The sequence below is a fragment of the Sprattus sprattus genome, assembly GCF_963457725.1.
Source record: "Sprattus sprattus genome assembly, chromosome: 8".
Taxonomy (NCBI): Eukaryota; Metazoa; Chordata; class Actinopteri; order Clupeiformes; family Clupeidae; genus Sprattus; species Sprattus sprattus.
This window is the reverse complement of record NC_137927.1, coordinates 10461749-10483540: the sequence shown is the minus strand read 5'-3', so window position 1 is coordinate 10483540 and position 21792 is coordinate 10461749. Positions and strand designations below refer to the sequence as shown.

General features: G+C 41.4%; 2 protein-coding genes across 2 annotated transcripts; one reads left to right on the top strand and one right to left on the bottom strand.

Moving 5' to 3' along the window:
• Positions 1-8304: 8304 nt before the first annotated feature.
• Positions 8305-12135, top strand: LOC308369149 (ras association domain-containing protein 7-like; the record flags this gene model as incomplete). The annotated part of the gene is made up of 5 exons (XM_080843494.1): positions 8305-8407; positions 8693-9867; positions 11288-11453; positions 11821-11886; positions 12104-12135. 5 exons carry the CDS (start codon positions 8305-8307, stop codon positions 12133-12135), a joined length of 1542 nt encoding a protein of 513 aa, XP_080699620.1.
• An 818-nt stretch (positions 12136-12953) lies between these two features.
• On the bottom strand, positions 12954-20437 carry tollip (toll interacting protein). Its single transcript, XM_080844166.1, has 6 exons — positions 20317-20437; positions 18172-18321; positions 17770-17952; positions 17449-17601; positions 17011-17101; positions 12954-16727 (listed from the first exon to the last, which is right to left on the bottom strand). The coding sequence occupies exons 1-6, from the start codon at positions 20347-20349 to the stop codon at positions 16507-16509; spliced, it is 831 nt and encodes a 276-aa protein (XP_080700292.1). The 5' UTR covers positions 20350-20437; the 3' UTR covers positions 12954-16506.
• Between the last annotated feature and the right edge of the window lie 1355 nt (positions 20438-21792).

The window sequence follows — 21792 nt, the reverse complement described above, 5'->3', positions numbered from 1 at the left end:
TTTGTTTTTAGTAAACAATCATTTTGTGCATGTAGATGACTCATTTCAAAAGATTCCTGCTCTGTAATTGGAGTGCTAATAACCTGCCCTTTGTCAGAGACAATGGAGATATTTGTGTTTGAATATTTGAATATGTGCCTCTTTGTGTGTGTGTGTGTGTGTGTGTGTGTGTGTGTGTGGGGGGGGGGGGATGATTACAAGTGTGTGTAGTGGGAGAGTACTTTTTTGGTGACATATCCTCACACAATAACTCACTTTCATAGCGTTATTCTCTCAAAAGAGAAAGAGAGAGAGACAGAGAGAGAGAGAGAGACAAAAATAAGAGAAAGGGGGCGGAGACAGCACACCCATTCCATTCTGTCCAGAGGAACAACTGAGCAAGGTGGGGTCATGACTGGAGCAGCCTGCAGGTATACACGTGTGGGTCAGAGAGAGAGAAAGCAGGGGGGAGAGAAACGTTTTGACATGTGCTGGACAGGACATGTCCTGTAAAATAATAGAGGTTGGTGGACACTGAGACAGGAACAGCTCTCTCCTATTCTCTATTGGGACACTCAGAAAGGCAGTCCTAGCTCTTGAAGTTGAACTGAACAGGCACTAACTTCACAGCTGTTAGTGACACGATCTCACTTATACTACGCTGTCGTGACAACCAGGACAGAGGACGCAAAGAATTCATCAAAAGGTGAGAGCAGAATTGTCATTACAGGAAATCCTTTCAATCTGTGGTCTCTACCTGTCTCTCTATTCTGTCTTCACCAGAAAATTACGAAAGGGTTAGAAGGTGTTATTTTTTTAATTGAGCAAGTGTGTTTGGGTGTGTGTGAGTGTGTGTGTGTGTGTTTTGTGCGTGTCTGTGTGTGTAGGTCTCGGTTTGAGCTTTCAAAGTCACAGACACTAAATCTGCCTTCCTCTAAGCTTCCACTTAACCATCCTCGTACACTTATTTGAGCTACATCAGAACACTGTGGTTGAAGTGAAGGCAGAAAAAGCTTGATCTGATGATGGACTTAAATTTGGACTATGAGATCACGTGTTCAAAGTCTATCTGTTTTTATGTTTTGTACAGTCAACTCTTGCGAGCACAGGGACATATTTATGAGTGAGTCAGGTTTTCAGGAGAATCAATGAGGAACAGTATCATAAACCGTGCACGACACACGAGAAGTTCTTCCTTCCTCTAAAGCATTGTTTTAATCCCCATTGTTATATTGTTAGCAGGTGTTATTGACATTCCGAATTTGAAATGACTTTGAAGGTTTGACTTCTTGAATTCTCCGCCCCTGTTCAAATCACATTGGCGCTCCAACTTTCAGCCAAGCAATCAAACGATAATCTGCACTGTTCAAAAAACAACCGTTTACTGCGTAACGTATTCCTTGAGAAGGGCAAAATGTAGGTCAGAATGTAGCTCTGTTTTACTCATACATGACAAGATAATAGCATAAAACATTTTATTCACAATATTTACTTAAGTTTCATTCCAAAACAGAAAAAAGTGCATATTGGGTTTTTTTTCTTTAGAAATTGTGTGCTTCCCAAACTACTCAACCTATTAGTTACATTTTCTTGTAGAATAGGCAAAACGTACACAATCACAACTATATATACAATTGTACAGAAATAATTAACATGACGCAGAAAGCTGACATAGCAGAAATCCTGAAATAGTGTTCTATATACTATATATTTCTCTCTCTCTCTCTGTTTATCTCTATCTATCTATATATCTAACTTTCTATCTACCTATATGTTTATATATGCTGTGACACTTTATTTGACCTTGTGACAACACACAGCACTGTATATAAGAAGGAGGCACTTTACAGATTTTATTTTCCCATAGACTGATTTTATGGGTAGATGAAGAGCATTGCACAGACAAAATATCAGTAGATACCATCTCAAGATGGCAAAACAGACCTCATGTTACTGGGAACGCAGAGGAATGTGAACACCTGTGAATGTAAACACACACACAGACAACACACACACACACACACACACACACACACACACACACACACACACACACACACACACAAACACACACACACACACACACACACACACACACATACACACACACACACATACACACCCATTCAAACACACAAAAGAGCATGAAATTAGCACACTTTGTAGAGTTAATGTGTAACCATTTGTGAATATGTTTTAAAGGACACTATTAACTGGGACGTACTCCAACTTAAACCAGAATCATATCAGGGAATTTCAATGTCATGTGTAAACAATGTAGGCTATCTGTCCTGTTTCCTCTGTGTGTATTCGAGTGACACTTCCCTGCAAAAGGTATGAGATGGAGGGACCTGAAACTCTGCATACCAAAAACTTGCCACTCAACTTTGTCTTTTTTTTCTTTTCTTCATTCTAGTGACCTAAGAGGGGGAGTAGAAAAGACAGAGACAGAGAGAGAGAGAGACAGAGAGGGAGAGACAGAAAGACAGAGAGAGAGAGGGAGAGAGAGAGACAGAGAGGGAGAGACAGAAAGACAGAGAGAGAGAGGGAGAGAGAGAGACAGATAGACAGAGAGAGAGGGAGAGAAGGAGAGAGAGAGAGAGGGAGAGCTCTGGTTCTGCCCTCTGCACACAAAAGAGGAATGTGGCAGACTGGCTTGTGGTGGCGGGTCATTGGCTGGGACAGTATCGGCTCAGCTGGACAGGCAGAAAGCCGATACTCGTGTGAGAAGCTGTGGCGCTGATCCGCACTCTGCCCTGCTGGATCCGCCCCTTCAGCCCTGCTCTGCATGTCCTGCTCTGTGACATCTTCACCTGCCGTCACAAGCCCCTTCCTCCATTCACGTCCAGGCAGGCTGGGACAAAGGCGTCTACAACTGAGTCTGGGGGCAGTTGAGTTGTTGTAGTTGGTTCCAGTTTCATTCATTCACCTCAGTCTGAATCAATTCAATCAGTGAATTCACTAAACAATGAAGTTTCCTTGTATAGAGTTTTTTTCTAATCATTCTATGTATGAAGTGCACCAAGCAATAAGGAAAAATAATGAAATTTTATTTTGTTTTTAGATTCATTGCCAGGTCTAAAAGACTTGGCCCCTGGCAAAATTCCTACTGAACAACAACCTCCTTTATTTTACTGAGCAGCTCCTTACAATATACAGTTGTAGATTTACAGATCGAAGAGGTATCTTCTTTTATTATTCCCAAAAAAATGGCCTACATAAATCTATCCTGCGGTCATACCTACATGCCTACACACACACACACATACTTTGAGACAGTTTTGTCACACTAGTGTAATAGGTAACACGTCTTCTTCAAGGAGGGTAAGCACATTAACCTGTTTATCCGGTTCCACGTTCAAACTCGACAAATACACAAAGAGAATATGTGCATCTGTCTGCGCAAATCTCAGTTGGACACACTGTAAGAGCTCTTTGGAGAAAAGAAGGACCCTAGCTCATAGCTACGCAAGGAAATGCAGTTCTAAAGGATGTGCTTTTTTTCTATTTTCCACTGGAAAACTTACACTGACTAGAGAAATATGCTCCCCATTCTTCAAATGAGCATGTTCGAGCTCAACATATCATCTCCTCCTGTATGGGAAAGTAAGTCATTGATCTTTTCGGTTTTAAATAATCCAGATTATTTTCTGAATTGTTGACATGGATAAAGTTTGAGATACTGGAAGGCATTATCATGAGGTTATTGTCAGATACATAAAATGACACTCGGGGAATTACGTGTACCTATTTTTGGGGTTTGAAAGTAAAAACCTGTATTTCAAGGAGAAACCTTAAACCCTGGCTGAGGATGACTGCTGTTTGATGACTTTTCATATTGAGATCTGAGATTGGGCTGGCAGTCTGGTGTCAGAGGACAGAGGTTTTACTCTGAAGAGAAGATTGGTAAATGGAGCTGCTTGAATGCATCTAAGAAACCACACACCAGCATTGTGTTTCGTCTAGTGAAGAGCAGCTCAGGAAACATACATTCGTTTTGTGGGAGATGACCTTGAGAGACTGATACTACTTATTATTTATTAAATATTTGTTTTTATGTTTATTAGGATTGTATATTTTGTGGCAGTATGGTTTGACAATGTTGTATTGTATGCAGTCATGCCAATAAAGGCACTTGAATTTAATTTAATTTAATTGAGAGAGAGAGAGACTAGATTCCAAAATCAAAATGATCATCGCAAGATTTTCATTTAGTTCTCATTCAGGATTGCAGTGTCCAATGACGTGCAACTTTGACAATCAGAAGCTATGTGCTAGGTAAGGTTATGTAGCTGGAAGTTAACTCTTGTGAAATACCTAGTGGGTGACGACTGTAAATGTTTACCTAAGGTTAGCTATTGACACAGCTAGAAAAGTATGGCGTGTGTGTGTTAAAGCAGCTTCTCAAATGTCAGTAGGTTTTAGTGATGACAAAAATTATTCCCCAGATGTCGCAATTTTTTCTTGTGAGAAGTGTATTTTTGACCAGTTTTGGTGTGCAACCTTTTCCTTCAGGGTGTGTTCATTAATATGATTTCTTCAGGGCAAATAGGGAACAGCTTAGTCAGAGAAATAATTATTCGATGCAAATTGTTAAATAATATCTAGTCAACAAAAAAACAAGAATAATGATTTTGATTATATTAGTATTTCCATTTGTGTATCGTATATCAATGTTTGAGGTACAAGTGGTATTTAATTTTAATTTTAATTCCCAATATTACACTGTTCATTGTTTGAACACACTGGCATGTTTCGATAAGTGTGTATGTGTGTGTGTGTGTGTGAGAGAGAGCGAGGGAGAGAGAGAGAGATTTGTGTGTGTGTGTGTGTGTGTGTGTGTGTGTGTGTGTGTGTGTGTGTGTGTATGTGTGTGTGTGTGTGTGTGTGTGTGTGTGTGTGTGTGTGTGTGTGTGTGTGTGTGTGTGTGTGTGTGTGTGTGTGTGTGTGTGTGTGTGTGTGTGTGTGTGTGTTTGTGTGTTTGTGTTTGCACTGTGACCACATTCATAGGAATGTATGGTTTGGTTGATGATTGCCCCAGGCTGCTAGCTCTAAAAGGAGCCACACTGAAAGGTGTCACACCCACACACAGACACACAGACACACACACACACACACACACACACACACACACACACACACACACACACACACACACACACACACACACACACACACACACACACACACACACACACACACACAGATGAGCTGTTTTTATTGAAGTTGATCTAAAGCAAAGGGAATATGAGGCAGGCATACAACACAGGTTTGGGATGTGTGTCATCAATTGAAACTAAAATAGACAACAAAAATATGGGGTTCCCTGAGACAGAAATAGTTGTCTTGTGGCTCATCTTGTCCCATGTTAGGGTTGATGACAGGGTAAATTGTGGCATTAGAGAAGACAGATGCTAACTTTTGTATTATAAATACAACGGATTCTAAAGTTTTGGTTTATAAAGATTACAAAGGATTCTAAGTATAGTTATAAATAATCCCAATTCTGCTAAATGTATATGCTCAGTCATACAATTAATTTATTAATGAATTCAATATTTCACCTAATTTGTCTTCAATTTGGAAATCTGAAGAAACTTCAGTCTCCAGGATAAGGAAAAATAGACATGGAAGTCTTGAACTGAATGAAACTTTTTTTCTTTTGAGGATCTTGCCCCCACTTTATCCCCCTACAGAGTTTCAATTAAGGCATAAGTGTAATGGTAGTTCTTGCACTTGGTTGCAAAGATGACCGCCACAAAGTTGCCAACTGTCGTGGTATGAGGTCTCTGACTCACCACTGTCGTCTTCAGAGCTTGACACACTTGCATTTCTGTTGCACCCTGGAAACTGACCCATGGACAGTGGAATGATGTCAGCAGGAGATGTGTATCCACTGTGGCTAGGCTGCTCATCTGCATCCCTGGGTGAATCACATCCAGGCCATGTGGGGCTTGAATATGCAGTTTAGCAGGAGCTGGTGGATCCACTTCTGCAGCAGAGGGCATGTTAACATGAGGCGGTAAGATGAACCACCAGTTGAACTTGTACCAAGGCTCTGGCTCATTTTGACCCATAGCCACCATCCAAGCCTAGCAACCCAGAGCTACACTTTTGCTAATTCACTATCATGTTTTTACACACTGTCAGTTCATCAACACATCTGATTTATCTTACTAGACTGAGAAAAAATTACTTTTCATAGGATGGATTATACCATGAAAACCACTGAAGACTGTGGAGCATATTTCTCTAGTCAGTGTTAGTTTTCCAGTGGAAAATAGAAACCATGAAACCCATATGTTTCTTCCTTCCACAACAAGGTACAATTGGTTGCAAACTAAATTTAGGGTCACATGACAAATATTGTGTTGCCAAAATACAAGTGGTGGTTCAGCTTACCTTGGTTCACTCTCCCTTACCTCATAAAGCATGCATTGTTCCCTACAGTGAATGGCAGATGAGCTGGTGGAAGTAATTTGGCAACGTATCCGTTTCTCATAAAAGTAATAGTCATAATACTTGTAGAAAAACCAGCCTGTCAGCACTGCAGGCTCATTATGGAGTTGTGACTGTTGTCTTTGTTTCAGGCCAGACAAAATAAGGATGATGAGAAGGTGTAATAATTTTGTCACAGAGTCTGTCATTTTTTTTTATAGTTTGCCTGACTCATTTTGTAATTTGGCAACCTGGTAATGCCGGGGGGCCTGAGCAGTTTTAGGAGGGTAAGAGAGGTCATGCTCATGTTTACTGAACTTGAGAACCTTTAGAACTTTGGAACCTGGTAGAGGTAATGTAGGAATACTGACAGTCATGAACAAAAGTTCTCACAGGGGGAATCACGTGCTTTGAGTGATTCTCTGTTACATGAGTAAGATTACAGAACTGTTTACTTCCTATGGTAGAAGGAAGTTATTCTCATGTCAACCTTACCAGATTACAGTATTTTACGATTGCTTCTCTTACAGTGGTTGCAGGTGGTGTTAAATTATACGGTCATGGCAATCAATCTACTGGTATAAAATCTGAAAATGAATTCTGTAGATGTTTTAGCACGGTATGGATCTTGCGTCCTGTGCTGATATGATGTACAGAGTGTCAGTACAGAGGACAGCAGTGAATGTGTTACCATGACGATGACGTTTAGGACCCAAAGGCCTTTCTGGCGTCACCCTAAAGCTGTTTATCTGACATCAATCAACTGACACTCACAGTTGCTACCTGATAAATTATCAAAGATACTTTGTAAAAGGATAATTTAAACTAAGTAATACAGTTGGATGTTATATTGTGGGGTGAAACATAGGTTGCTATTACTGTCAGACTATTTACACTTTTAGTTTTTTTTGTGTTTCAGTTTTCAGATGGTTTGAATATTTTAAATGTACATTGATAAAGTTAGTATATGCTCAACTGCACAGTGTGGACATAACAAAGAACATCACTGTTCCGTTTCATGGTTGGTGTTGATTTCATGGACACTGCATACCTATGCGGGAATATAGAGAATGACTGCGTAGAAGATGGCTCTCAGTCTTATCCTGTTGCTGTTGAAAAGTAATTTGGGAAGTATCATTAGGGCAGCTGTATATTTTAGGGGAATTGTTTTGACACTCTTCCTGTGGAATTATTTGAACTAGGAGTATAAGTGGTATAAACTTCTTTGAGAGTAGGCAAAGGCTTGATCAGAGACCTTTTTAAACCCTCCTCCTTTTCTTAGTTAAAACAGCACAATATGCTCTCTGGTCCATCTTGCCTACAATAAGCCTCAACCACACACACCATATCTCACTTTCTACACACTCAAGGCTTTCCCTCAGCCCTGTTTACACTATTTACTTAATGCTGTTGAATGTGACACCATATTTTAATGGTGGACTCCAAGAAGAATTAAGCAAAAAACAAATCACACCTGTTGTCACACATGTTCTTTTACCAAGAAATAGCAGACATCAAACCAAAGCAATAATTGCAATACTACACAGTCATCTCACTTCAAACTTAACACATGTTGTGTTATCATCCTGTCATTGAACGTTTTGCATTGGACGTTTTGTAGGACACCATTCTGTTGCTTACTTACTTATTTTGATGCTAAATGTTGTCTTATTTTCTCCATAGCAAACTACATGAACTGCCATGTGCTTCCAGTCCACACCATTGCCCCGTCTCTGTGACAAAGCTGCCCAGTGAAGTCCAGTCTATGTACACTGTGAGGTGGAGTGTGTTGCGCTGCAGTGTGTCAAGGCCCAGGCACTGAAGCACACCTGCACAGAGAGGCCTAGGCTCTACGAGGCAGCTGCATGGTGAGACCTACAATCAAGGATGGAGCTGAAGGTCTGGGTGGATGGCGTATTAAGAGTAGTGTGTGGCCTATCTGAAGAAACACCCTGTCAACAGGTGGTCATTGCACTTGCCCAGGCCATTGGTAAGCGTCTCTCTCCTCCTAGTTTTTCTTCACCTTCTTCTTAATCCTGATTTGTGTTTCCTAGTTAATTTTCCATCCCACTGACACTGGGAGGTATGAATGCATAACAAACTTGGAGTAAAATGATCTACTGTTGAGTGCTCAGCTATTTATAATAAACTATTTAAAAAAAAACTATATATATAAAAAAAATAGCTATATAAACAAATGGATTTAGCCAATCAGTGAATCAATCAGGAAGACTTGTTTTTGGCTAAGGAATAACTTCACTGATGTGATTGACAGGTCAGACAGGCCGGTATGTGCTGGTGCAGAAGCTGCGGGGCACTGAGAGGCAGCTGCTGGCAGACGAGCGGCCACTGGAGAGTCTGGCCAAACTGGGCCAGCTGAGTAGTGAGGTCCAGTTCATCCTGCGCCGTACTGGCCCCAGCAGTGGCAGCAGCAGCAGTGGCAGCAATGGACCACCACCGCCACCTGACCGCACCACGTCCCTACCACCCCTCCCGCTCCCCAAATACCTCCACTCAGCAGCCCCCAAACGTAAGGAGCTCCAAAAGGCTCTGACCTTTAACCTGGGCCCCTCAACCGCCCCTCACACAAAGCCCAAGCCCTTTAAGAAGCCCCCTAAAGACTCCCCGGTGCTGAGAGGGGTGTCCCCGTCCCCAGGACTGAGAGGGGTGTCCTCGTCCCCAGAGCTGAGAGGGGTGTCCCCGTTCCCAGGACTGAGAGGGGTGTCCCCGTCCCCAGAGCTGAGAGGGGTGTCCCCGTCCCCAGAGCTGAGAGGGGTGTCCCCGTTCCCAGGACTGAGAGGGGTGTCCCCGTCCCCAGAGCTGAGAGGGGTGTCCCCGTCCCCAGGACTGAGAGGGGTGTCCCCGTCCCCTTCCCAGTCCCAATCATCCTCCCCGATTCCTCCTCCCTCATCTTCCTCACCGCTCCTCCCCTCTAAAGAGGACATTTTCCGACAAGTTCTCCAGCAGCAGGCCGAACTGAGAACTCTGGGAGAGCAGCTAGACTCTGTGCAGCAGGAGGTGTGGGTGTGGGAGCAGCCACCTCCTCCTGTCCTTCCACCACACCTGCTTGAGGAGCTCGACCAATTGGAGGAGGCGGTGAGGCGGAACAAGGCGGAGCTCGCTCACACGGGCCACTGGGAGGTAGAGCTCACGGCGGAGGAGGAGCGCGAGGAACTGATGTGTAAGGAGGTGGAGAAGCTCAGAAGTCTGTTGGAGGATGATGCGCGTATGCTCTCGGACTCTGACAGCCAGGCCGGGCAGCTGGAGAGGGATCTCCAGGAGCTGCAACAGGAGGCTCAGAGGAACGGACTCAGGCAGGCCCAGAACACGCAGGACTCCATGGACACAGTGCGCGAGGAGCTGGAGAGGAGAGAGACACAGGAAGCAGAGCTGAGGAGCACGCTGAGTGAGACGGAGCAAGACTTGGGCACTGCTTTCAGGATGCTGCAGGTGAGGAAGACCAATCCTGACCTTGGGTGTGTCCAGTTACATCTTGTGACATAAACTTTCAGTGTAACATCACTCTGAACGTAAGACAGAATCGTCCAGGCAGTTTGAGAAGTTTAGAAGATGTCGCATTGGCACCCAATACATACATGTTCAGTTATGTAATAATGCAAGAGAATGCTGTTTAGCCCTTTCATTGCGTTACGATACAGTCCACTAATTAAACATAGAGGATACATTAGTCACATTAGAGAATTCTGCAGTTATTAATACAGTAATCTATGTTTTAATCAGATACAGCATAACTGTAATTCATTTTTGCTGTGTTTGTGGCACTCTCAATGCAAATGTCAGTGCACCACAAACACTTGAAAGTGAACACCCAGGCTTTAAGCAAATTATGTTTTAAGGATATGAAGATCATTTGCAGTTGCGCCCACATCACCTGTGCGTGCACGTCACCGGTCCACCACAAGGTAGTTTCAGTTCAGGCCCTGTATTGTGTTGTGTTAGCAACAGTCATCAGGTCAGGCATGCCACAGGAGCACATTAGCAGGATGACTCAGTAAGCAGCAGAGAGGATGACTTGGCTAATCATGGCTCCAAAGTAAACTATGACATCACCCTTCATATGTCAGTGTGTTTTCCCACCTCTCTGTAGTCATCAGGATGAGTTTCATTCATTCATCATTGTTTATTCAGGGAGAATTGATAGCGCACAAGGCTCTTTTGCAGCAATGCCCTGACTGAGGCTTCAGAATACAGAAGAACAATAAATAAACAAACCCTAACAAAACAAAACAGACAAAGTAAATAAACAAAACACATTAAAAAATGTAGTATAAAAAAATAACATAAAGTAAGAAAATAAAATCAGAGAATCATTTAAAAGAACAGCATTGAGGCACATCCTTATCATCTAAAAGGCTCTGAGCGTTAAGTTAAGAGTTAAGTGAGCGTTTCATAAAGAGCTGTTTTTTTTTGGCGTGGTTGTCTGATTAAGCTCTGGAATTCTTACAACACAAGACAGTCACACTTGGATCGAAGCTATGTTGAAATTGTATTTATTCCTAGCAACAGCACTGTTGAAATTTGTATGTGTATTTCTGAGAAACATTATGGTGGTGACATCATCCATGGGTGCTAAGCCATAAGGTAGTTTGTGCTCTTGCATTGACTTGCAGGCAAACACAGTGACAGGCAAACAAAGGGTTCCTGAGAAGAGAAAAACCCCACATGGTTTTCAAAGGAAATGTAAAACACAGCAAATAGAGAACATTAACGTGTACGTAGTTGGGCCCTCAGGCATACAATAAGCATACAAATAAGTGTATCAGCGGTATGGCGTCATACAGTGTGATTAACATAGCAATCTCTAGTCATAATGTCCATGCTGTATTAACTTGTGTGTGCATCTCTGCAGGTAAAGAGCCAGGAGCTGGACGAACTGAATAAGGAGCTGAGGCAGTGTAACCTCCAGCAGTTCATCCAGCAGACAGGAGTTCCACCCAACCAGCAGACTGACCTACAGGCCGAGGACGAGTTCATCCAAATCTCCCAACTCGTGCTGGACACAGACACAGACTCAGGTACATTGGATGTTGCTGTCCATTAAAAAAATATCTTAATTCAAAGTAGGTTTTGTTACAGTATAAGTATATTAGGTTTACATGCTACTGTATGCACATTTGTGCATCTACAATGAAGCCTATGAGTATGGCACACTTCTCTGACAGAAGAATGTATAGAATGGTCTGTGTATGATGGTTTTCTGAAACCCTCTAGTGGCCACAAGACCTTACTGCATTTTATCTAATCTAAATACCAATGACTGAACAATCTGGAATATGTATATATACAGTATATCTTGTTTATTTGGTGAGGTAAAAAGCAACCCCATTTATTTATGTATTGTCTTTCTATGATGTTTAGAAGATTCTGGGTTATCTTCCTCAGACTCTCAACACCACCTCACAGCCAGAGAGATTCTGGGAGACTCTCGTAGCCTACACAAACCATACGGTAAGTGTCTGTTAGAGCAACAGCAGCCTCTGCATTGTAGCACATACAGGTCATAAAGTTTTGACTGATTTCAAAGACAACACTGTTGCTGAGAATTTATGTTTTCTCTAAGATACCAAACCTCATATGAGTATAGCAGGTGTGCAATGCTTTCAAGTCTGTTGTGATAGAGCCATGGCCCTCACCAAGTCTTGACTCTTGACTCTTCCCTTCTCAGTGTTGGCATCCAGGGAGTTACCATGGCGATGAAGAAGATTCTGTCCTATGGAAAAAGTACGGCCTTCTGAAGCTATCTATATATTTTGTCCTACTATTAAGATTGTATGCTTATACAGTATGTATATATTATTCAGTCTCACCTTAAGAATCACATGTTTAAAAGACAGATATGCAGTAATATATTGTATATGCAGTAATATATTCTTTCATGATGTAAACATCTTTAATTATTTACTTACATGGGGAAATAAATACAAATATATTTCTTATAACAGACTTATTTAGTAATTATTCATACATTACTGAGCAATAAAGAACATTTGATACAATATCATATTTTAATCAAGAATCCAAACACAGACTTATGACCTTCTTTAAAGCACCAACTGAAAAGGCAAAAAAACATGTTTAAAGCAATTACCTCGAAATATAGTGAACTGTATATAATTTAGGGGTAAGTATTTAAATCTTTTATAATATTAAGATAACACAAAATCAAATGGGGAAGACAAAGTAGAGTTTTATAAGGACATTAAACTCAAAACAACAGTCCAACAGAGAACAGAGAAGTGGCACATAACCAACTTCCTCCCAGTTACTCTGGGTATACCCTATATGTTGAAAAATGGGTCAGGAAACCACCCGTATAATCATCTCCAACTCCTATCATTATGTTCCATTCTTGTAAAATAAAATCACAAAGGACAAAACTGGATAAGATCATAACTTTACTTTTATTGATTGATCATATCATTTATAACACCAAAAGGAAATAACAGAAAGCTAAATTTCTGACACAGAGTTGCGAAAGTGCTAATGGTACCCCGTACATTCCACCTGACGGACTAACCTGGACTGCTATGAGACTGAAGTGATGCTTTAAGAGATGACTAGAGCCCAGTGTACTGTACTCTACTCTACTTAAAATTAGCCCGGTCACACTCCCCATCACCCAAAAAAAAAAAACCCAACTTCTCACAGCTCCCACGAGGACTGAGAAAATGAGAAGCCAGACAGATAGAGCCAGAGCAACTGCATCTCACTCCTGCAACCAGAAAAGTGACTGCATGAGAGCAGCCATCATTCAGGATCAGCTACGTGCTGACGGCCAGATAAGATAAGTGGGTCCTCAGGTGGTGAGTACGCACAACATACACATAGTCCTCTATCAGTTGCGCCTTAGCAGATCTCTTGCATGTGATCCAATCGGTTGTCTGTCACAAAGTTTCAGACCTGTGAATATCTCTGTTCAAAGTGCTCCGGCATATTTGTGCATAATATGTGGTGGGTGATGTTGGGATTAAACGTGTAGTCTTCAGGGAATGGCATGAAAATAAAAAAGTCCCAGATATTATTTGGCCACTAAATACACACCAACGTCAAAGCAACCTTTCGGATTCTAACATGAGAACAGGCCTTACCAAACGTATTAATCCACTCAGTGAATTCGCTCCGTACATTCTACCGTGGCTTTAGAATCTGTTTGCGATGGGGCTTCACACAAATGCCTCTCTTGCCTGTGGCTGATCAGTGGTTTACCAATAACATGACAAAAAAGGTTTAGGACTGGAATGTTCAACTGTACACCATTCTAAAAAAACGGCACATCCTATTAAAAAAATAAGAACAACAACAAAAATGTGATGGTATAATTTCAAATTGAGATATATCTTGGGAGATTTAAATGGTTTGTGATAGAAATTAATATCGCTGTGATGTGCTTTTAAAGACTTGAAAGCAACACACTGTTTTTTAAATTTATTTGGTTGTAAATCACGTGTCTTGAATGCTTTTGCGACTCTGCTTTCAAATGAGAAGAGGTATTAAAGATCTGTTTGGCAACTATAAACATGGGTAGGGAAATGGAGAGAAATGCTTCTCTACTGAAGAGCCAACTAAAATCAACCAGTAAACATTAGCCCAATTCTTCAATCAGAACATAAAGACAGTATAGTGCAGACTGTATAGAGACACAAAGTTAATGTGTACGAGCTCATGAATGTTACAGGTTTATTAGTGGTGGAGACATAAATTAAAACTAGAATGCACATTGTTAATTTGCTTAATTAGAAAATCATCTATTAGGTATTATGTGGATACGGCCGTTGAAACGTGTTTTTGCTATGTAAGAGAAGGATCTAGATATCAGTCGTATTTTATCATCATATTTCAATGATCATTCAATTCAATCATATTTCAATGTTAACTGATGCTGTTCTGTTGTAATGATGAGCTGGGATGCAGTTTCTTCAATGAATCTTTATGAGAATGGGATCTGTATTTGTTTTGATGGGTTCATTATTTGGTTGACAAAATGTGTTGGCATCCTATTGGCCTCAAACACATGGCAAATCAGGGATATAGCAAAAAAAAAAAATAAAAAATGAATATTTTATAAAATCGTTATAATGGAGACACTGAAAATGTCCAATTAAATTAAAACACATGCGCATCACAGGAGAAACAGCAGATATACAACATCAATACATTGTTAAAATAGAACCTTTGGCGAACTGCGATAATATCATATCTTGTCAGTGAGTACATGTGTGTGCACTTGTGTGTGAGTGTGTATGTGTGTGTGTTTTAGCCTTTCACACTTATACACATCGGTGCCTGACAGAAAAGCTCTTGAATGCCAGGGGGCATAAAGACAGCCCCTAGGCCTTGCACACATCCACAACACAGCCACACTGTGGGAGAGATCACCGTGGAGCATAAGCCATACGACAGGAGAACGACGCCATGGCAACAAGACACACACTCGTGGGTGAGCCCGAAAATGACATCATTGGCCATCTAAAGCGATTTACACATTTCCCATAAATTAGCAGATACAGAACCACCCTTCACACATACACATACATAAAATGGTGAGCACGCACACTAAGCCCAAAATCGGTCATCATCTCCTAAATAAATTATAATCCTTTAAATATATAGAACTATATTTATACATATAATCAGCATGTATCAAACGCGCGCGCACACACACACACATACACACAGAGAGGAAAGAGAGAAATGCATTACGACCGAATGCACACACACCCCCATCATACTCTCATGCACAAGCATCGGTATGGGGAAATACACATATACAAAACACACAGGGCAAAGGAGTGCTCAACCAACACCTAAACAAATGGCAAGAAATACTAATGGAAACTAGTATTAATCTAGCGGTCTGTAACTGCTAATCATGTCAGGTTGCACTGGACACTGGTAGACATGCGTCAGTTTACATTACACTGACAACAGCCAGTCAGAAGAAAGAATACACCTGCTGATGCTCAAGGTTTCCTACTGTAATTGTCTTGCAATTTGTCGGCCAACCACTGGGGGGGCATTCACCAAAAATGAATGTCAAATTAATGAAGTCAGCTTGGACACTATGCCAGGTCCACCATTTAAAGGACCAGCACTGTTCTCCAATAACTGTACACATTTACACATCCACAGTCTATCTATCTATAGTAAACAGATGGTAACTTGAAAAAGACTCTTTAATATCCCTCTAAAAACATTTTTTTTAAGGTGGGCTGTATCTTTAATTCATGTGCGGTGACTAGATCTCTAACATTTTATGTGGACTAGTTGGTCATCACTATCTGGGCCTGCAGCATGTGGTGAGTGCTAGTCTGGATTAAGACTAGAGGTTTGTTTACATTGTGGGGCTGAAATGTGGTGGTTGAGGTCTCCAGTGTTCTGGGTGCGTATATATACTGGCTTCTGCCGAGTAGGGCTGAGCTCAAGTGTGCCTACACGCAGACAGTTCAGGGAATGCACTAAATAGAATGGATCTACAAATATCATGCAGTTACAGGGTTAACCCACTAGAGGCAGCAAGGAGGAATAGCCTTAAATGGCAAAAAGAAATTACACTGTAAATCCTTCTGGCTTTCAGTACATGTTTTTTTGAAAGTAGAACACTGTTGCTCATTTTACCTAATTGAACATCATTTCCAGTTTGGGATCTTGTCCAGTTCCAGTAAATCAAACATTTGATAAAAGTCGTTACAGTCCAATACCTCTCCAGGTTTTCCCATGAACCCTGTTTTTTGCCTTCCATTCAGTTCAGTTTTGAAAAAGCTCACCAAAGCAACAGATCTTGAGAATGTCGAGGGGTATTTGGACCGACGTAATGAAACTGCATTCTGTCTCATTCCCTGAACTTACTGCATTGCGAGCGCCCGGAGCCCAGCCCTGAGTCTGTCTGTCTATCTATCTGCTGCAGCTGCTCTTCCTGCTTCAGCGGCTGACACTGCTGTACTGCAGTAGCAGCTGGCAGCCAGATCACTCCTCCTTTATTCCTGTGTATCCCCCCTCTCTATTGCTCTCCTCCTCCTCCTCTTCCTCTTCCTCTTCGTCCTTTACCTTGTCCTTCTCTCCCACCCATTCTCACAGCTCCTCAGTCATCTGGAGCAGGGAGTTGATGGCAGCCTCTCGGTTGCCCCTCTGGGCCTCCAGTACTGTGCGGATCACCTCAGGGTCCATGTTGGGGAACATATCCTGCAGGACCTTTAGCTCCTCCGGGCTGCTGGGGGTGCTCTGGGGCGCCGGTGCAGACACCGCTGGCATACCCATGGGTACCACGCCCTGGTTGTAGACTGTGGGAACGCCTGTGCGTTGATAAGGGTACACAGAGGGATAGATGGAAGGAAAGAAAAAAATGTTTTAAATTACATTAAAATGCCAAATTAGGACGAGATAGATTATGTGTGGGTGTTTGAAATAATGTATAGGTGTGCATATGCATATTTGTATATCTAGATGAAATGTGACTATTTAAGACCTCTGATAATTAGGCATAAAATGAATACATTGACAAGTTTGTGTGGTTGCCCAACAACAGTCGTCCGTGACGTGAGACTGTGTCTGACAGTGTGTGTATCTATTACTCACCTGTGATTGGCACATAGCCCACTCCTTGCTGGTAGACTGTGGGCATAAGTACCACTGGCTGGGATGGCATCATCATGTTAGCAGGCATGGACTAGACCCAGGAAGAAGAGAGAAACGCAGGCAACAGACATGAATACTTCAGAGGAGGACACAACCATGGGACTAAGGTTCAACAGCACATAGATCAAGGAATGGTTTATTAATTAAATGAATGAATGAATGAATGAACAAATGAAAGAACGAACCAAAACTGAACTGTACATGTAACATCAACAGGTCTGAATAGAGTCAAGCCTATGCATCAATAACAAACATCAATGAAACCAACAAGATCAGTCACACTTTATTATCCTTGAATAACCTCAGGAAGTGAACAGACTGCGAACACTGTGCGTGAGTGTGTGAGTGTGTGTGTGTGTGTGTGTGTGTGTCACTCACAGCAAATGACATGACTAGATTGATCATGCCCTCCTTGTCGTCTCCCTGTCTTCCGCTCAGGCTGTACCACTCGTCCACCACACTGCCATCTCTTAGGCCCTCAGGGATGGTCACATGTGTCCAAGCAATACGGTCGTCCATTGAGAACGCCCGCTAGAAAATGTATATTCTGTATGAGTAACGGACACTCTGTATGACAAGAGTTTGTTTGTTTGTTGGTTGGTTCAACAAATAACTGCTGAAACTCATCAATGCTTTTTTTCCCCCCAAAATGTTTTCATTACATTGTGGGCACAAGTCTGTATTAATCCCCCATCTCACCTCATCGAAGATCTCTAGGTAGAAGGAGTCCACCCCTGGAGGAACTGTACACTGGATGACTTTATTCCAGCGCGGGTTCTTTGCCCCATTATGTGCTGTGGGCGTCTCGTAAACAGCGTAGCCCAGCCGGACTCGGCAGTAGGGGTCCATCCTCGTCATCCCATAGTTCTTAGCAAGCTTACCCTGGCAAAAACACACACACAGAAGAGACTGAGTCAGATCCTGAGATAATGAACTGGGATTAGCTATTTCAACAGCAATGCAACACAAGTAAACTTTTCACTGAAAACTTTGTAGAGGAGCCACCACACACACATAACAGTAATGTCAGTCAAGCACACACACACGTAACTTGGAGGTAGATATAACGCCCTATTTACAAACACACACACACACACACACCTGTACTACAGTGATGCTGAGGCGGCCTACAGTGCCGATGGCGCCCGTATACTGCAGCTGCTGAGCGGCCTGAGCGTCCAGCTGCACCTGCTGCTGCTGCTGGGTAGGAGTGATCCGCAGGAAGTCCTGAGGTAACTCCCCTATGTACACCTACAAAGATGGAGAAAATTAAAATATCAAACTTGCCATATAAATTCTACTTCTGCACAGTTCATTGTTTTTGTATATCGGGACTCCTCGGAAGTCATTATAATGTCATCCACCTCTTCTACAGGCTGTGAGAAAGTTACGGGAGTGGAGCATTATACGCACTCAGATCACTCACAAACAAATAGTGCTGCTGTGTCATCGGGCTTCACTGCACATGATCTGTTTTACAGGAGTGTACGTTCATATACAGGAACATACAGGCTATTCATAGGTCACACATCCACGTTCTCTCACAGCCTGTTTGTGTTGTACAGCAAAACCCCAGTGGACAGAGCCATCTCTGCTGCTTTAAGGCCTTACCATCAACTAATGCATCTAATCAGCTTAAGAACTGTGGGCTAAATACAGGCCACATGCAGGCTACTCTCTTGAAAAAGCTAAACACTGCCTAAACTCTAGGCCCATACAAAGCACAAAAAACAACTAGCCCCTCTTTCACTCCTACACCCCATAAAACCCAGGACATCTTTTCCACTAAATCATCACTCACTGCCTATCTGTCGAACATACACACATTGACTTATCCAGAATAGACATGTAAGGCAAAGCATCACTGTATGCTATTATATACATTTAGTTTCCAGTTTATTAAACTATTAAACACACTGATCCTGCAACAAATCTTAACTTCATGAAGGTTATAATATTCAATATTTGTTTAAACAAAATTTTGGAAGTTGCCGTTTGTGGTGCTGTTGAATTGAACTGCGCTGTACCAACACGTGTTTCTATAATTTTAACCATCCCAGTTCAATCAGTGAGGTAAGAATAAACAACAGAAACATATTTTTGTTTAATACAGTTTAGCAGCACTACAAAACAAAATCTTCGAAAAAGATCAAACAGTTGAATTGCCATCTCTCTTAAACAGTTTTAACATGAAGTGAACATGACAATCATGAAGGGTGATTTATTGCAGGACTGTTGCATTACACTGAATTAGTTTAAGTTAGGTGTACCTGACAACTGATTGTAGTATGCACCTATTAAACACCATTAAGGAGTATCCTGACCTGAAAGGCAGAAATAAAGCCTGACACCACAAGCCATAGCAGCTATAACCCTTTCTAAATCTAGCCACTAAATCTGCCCATTTGAACATAACAGACCTTTACGCAATCTCACCATTCGGAAGTCATGTCATGCAACAGGTACAATTTTCGCAAAGCTTTAAGAACAAGTCATAGAGATCTCAAGTACCAGATGTAGAACTGGACATCCAATGGATGGTGATAGTTTGAGCAGAATCAGGTGTCTTTTTGCTAACTGTGATCAGTGTCACTCATGATCCCACACTTCACATTAAGCATCATCAGCATAACCTATTACATGTCACGAACTGTCTTTGCTCTTCGTGACTTGCTCTTCAGAAAAATAACATTACTTAACTAGCTAAACCAAAGCTGGTTTGAATTGAGAGTTGAATTAGAAACCAAAACAAACATGCCTATCATTCTCGCTAACATTCTTGTGCCCTTTCGACTGACAGAAAACCGTCACAGTATGACATAAAAGAAGATGAAATCACAAGAGACAAGTTATTTAACATTAAAAGCATGACTCATTCATCAGTTGATTAGCTAACATATGCTAGCTAACGTTAGTTACCACTCGCTAACTCGTCCACATCTTTCAACGTTAGCTAACCAACTTTTCGTCCACCCTGTCGTTTAGACTGTTATACAAATGTTCTGTTGCTGTTTCGGGGAGTCTCTTTTAAGAGTTGCTGGGAAAGTTATGTATGCACTTTCATCTGACTAAGCTTGGCTAAGGCGTCTGCCTATGCTAGCCAGGAAGCTCGTATTTAGGGTGTTTTGTGCTCGCCTGTTAGCTAACCAGCTAGCTAACGTTTGTGTCGGGGTGCGTATGATCATTAACGTTGGGTAACGTGAAGTTTCCTGGGCAGGTTTATCTGTTAATATAAAACAAGCTTACCTGTCCACGTTGTGTGCTGATTGTGGTGGCCATTTTTCGTGGGGAATGAACGATTACGCAGTTTATCTAGATTTCGACAATTGTAAACAGCCAAACTGAACTGAGCAGTGGCTCTTCCGCCCTGGTCAGATGACACATCTATCTTTCTTACGTCATTGATTTCCTTCACTGTCTGATACTTTCTGTAAAGAGCGATCTTTGATTCAGGACATTAACTGGCAAAAATACTGTATCACAAATAAGGTAAAGGAGGTTCAATTCAAAATTCTACATAAAATATATCCAGTGTATGTCAATATAGCGAAATATACTGACATAAGCTCTGCTTGTTACAGTGCATGAAATGCCCTGCATAGTTATTCCTAGCTTCTTATTCTTCTGCTTATTCTTCCTACCTTTTTCTGCGATTAATTCAGCTCGAACCGCTTAACTTAGAAACTTCGTTCAAACTTTGCTGCGTAGGTCTTGTAAAACTCCCATTAACTTCCATTATGACATCATAATAGGGTCTTTAAACTGGCTTGCACCTGTGCTTCACTGACACCTGCGCCAAATCCAAGGAACCTCTTCTCTCTGTCCCTCTCAATTTAACTGTAACTAGGAACATTAAGCTTTCCATTCGCTACTTTTTTTTCTCTCCATCGTTCTCTCTATTCCTCTCAGTCTATTCTCTCACACTCCATCTCTCTTCTTCACTCCATTTTTGTCTTCTTTTTTCAATATTTTCACTCTCTCTTTATCTCTTTATCCAGAGCCATCTTGTTCACTCTTCTTTCCTTCTTCCACTCTTCTTTCCTTCTTCCATTTTTCTTTCCTTCTTCCACTCTTCTTTCCTTTCTTCACTCTTCTTTCCTTTCTTCTTTCCTTCTTCCGCTCTTCTTTCCTTTCTTCTTTTCTTCTTTCACTCTTCTTTCTTTTCTTCTTTCCTTCTTCCACTCTACTTTCTTTTTCACTCTTCTTTCCTTTCTTCTTTCATTATTTCACTCTTCTTTCTTTTCTTTTTTCCTTCTTCCACTCTTCTCTCCTTTCTTCACTCTTCTGTCCTTCTTCCACTCTTCTTTCCTTTCTTCTTTCCTTCTTTCACTCTACTTTCTTTTCTTCTACCTTTCTTAACTTTTGTATTTCATGCACTGGTATTTCTTTCAGGAAATGCATTTTCTAGTTCCTTTTGTGATAACACAGATGAAACAATGTTGTATCTCTTTTTGAGTGTGAGAAGACAAAAACGTTTCTTAATTACTTACATATTCATCTTTTTCAATGATCGCAGTCCCTTACTGCAAAGGATTTTCTCTTTTGGAATTTGTTGTAAACTTTTTTACTTTGCAATCAAAAATGTTCTTCCACAAACAAAAATGGCTTCAAGGACTACAAGGCCATCCTTCCATGTCTATAAACTAGAAAAATACTTTTAATTATCTTTGTTTGGTCAAAAATAACTACAAACATATCGACTTTTATGTCTCCTCCACACGG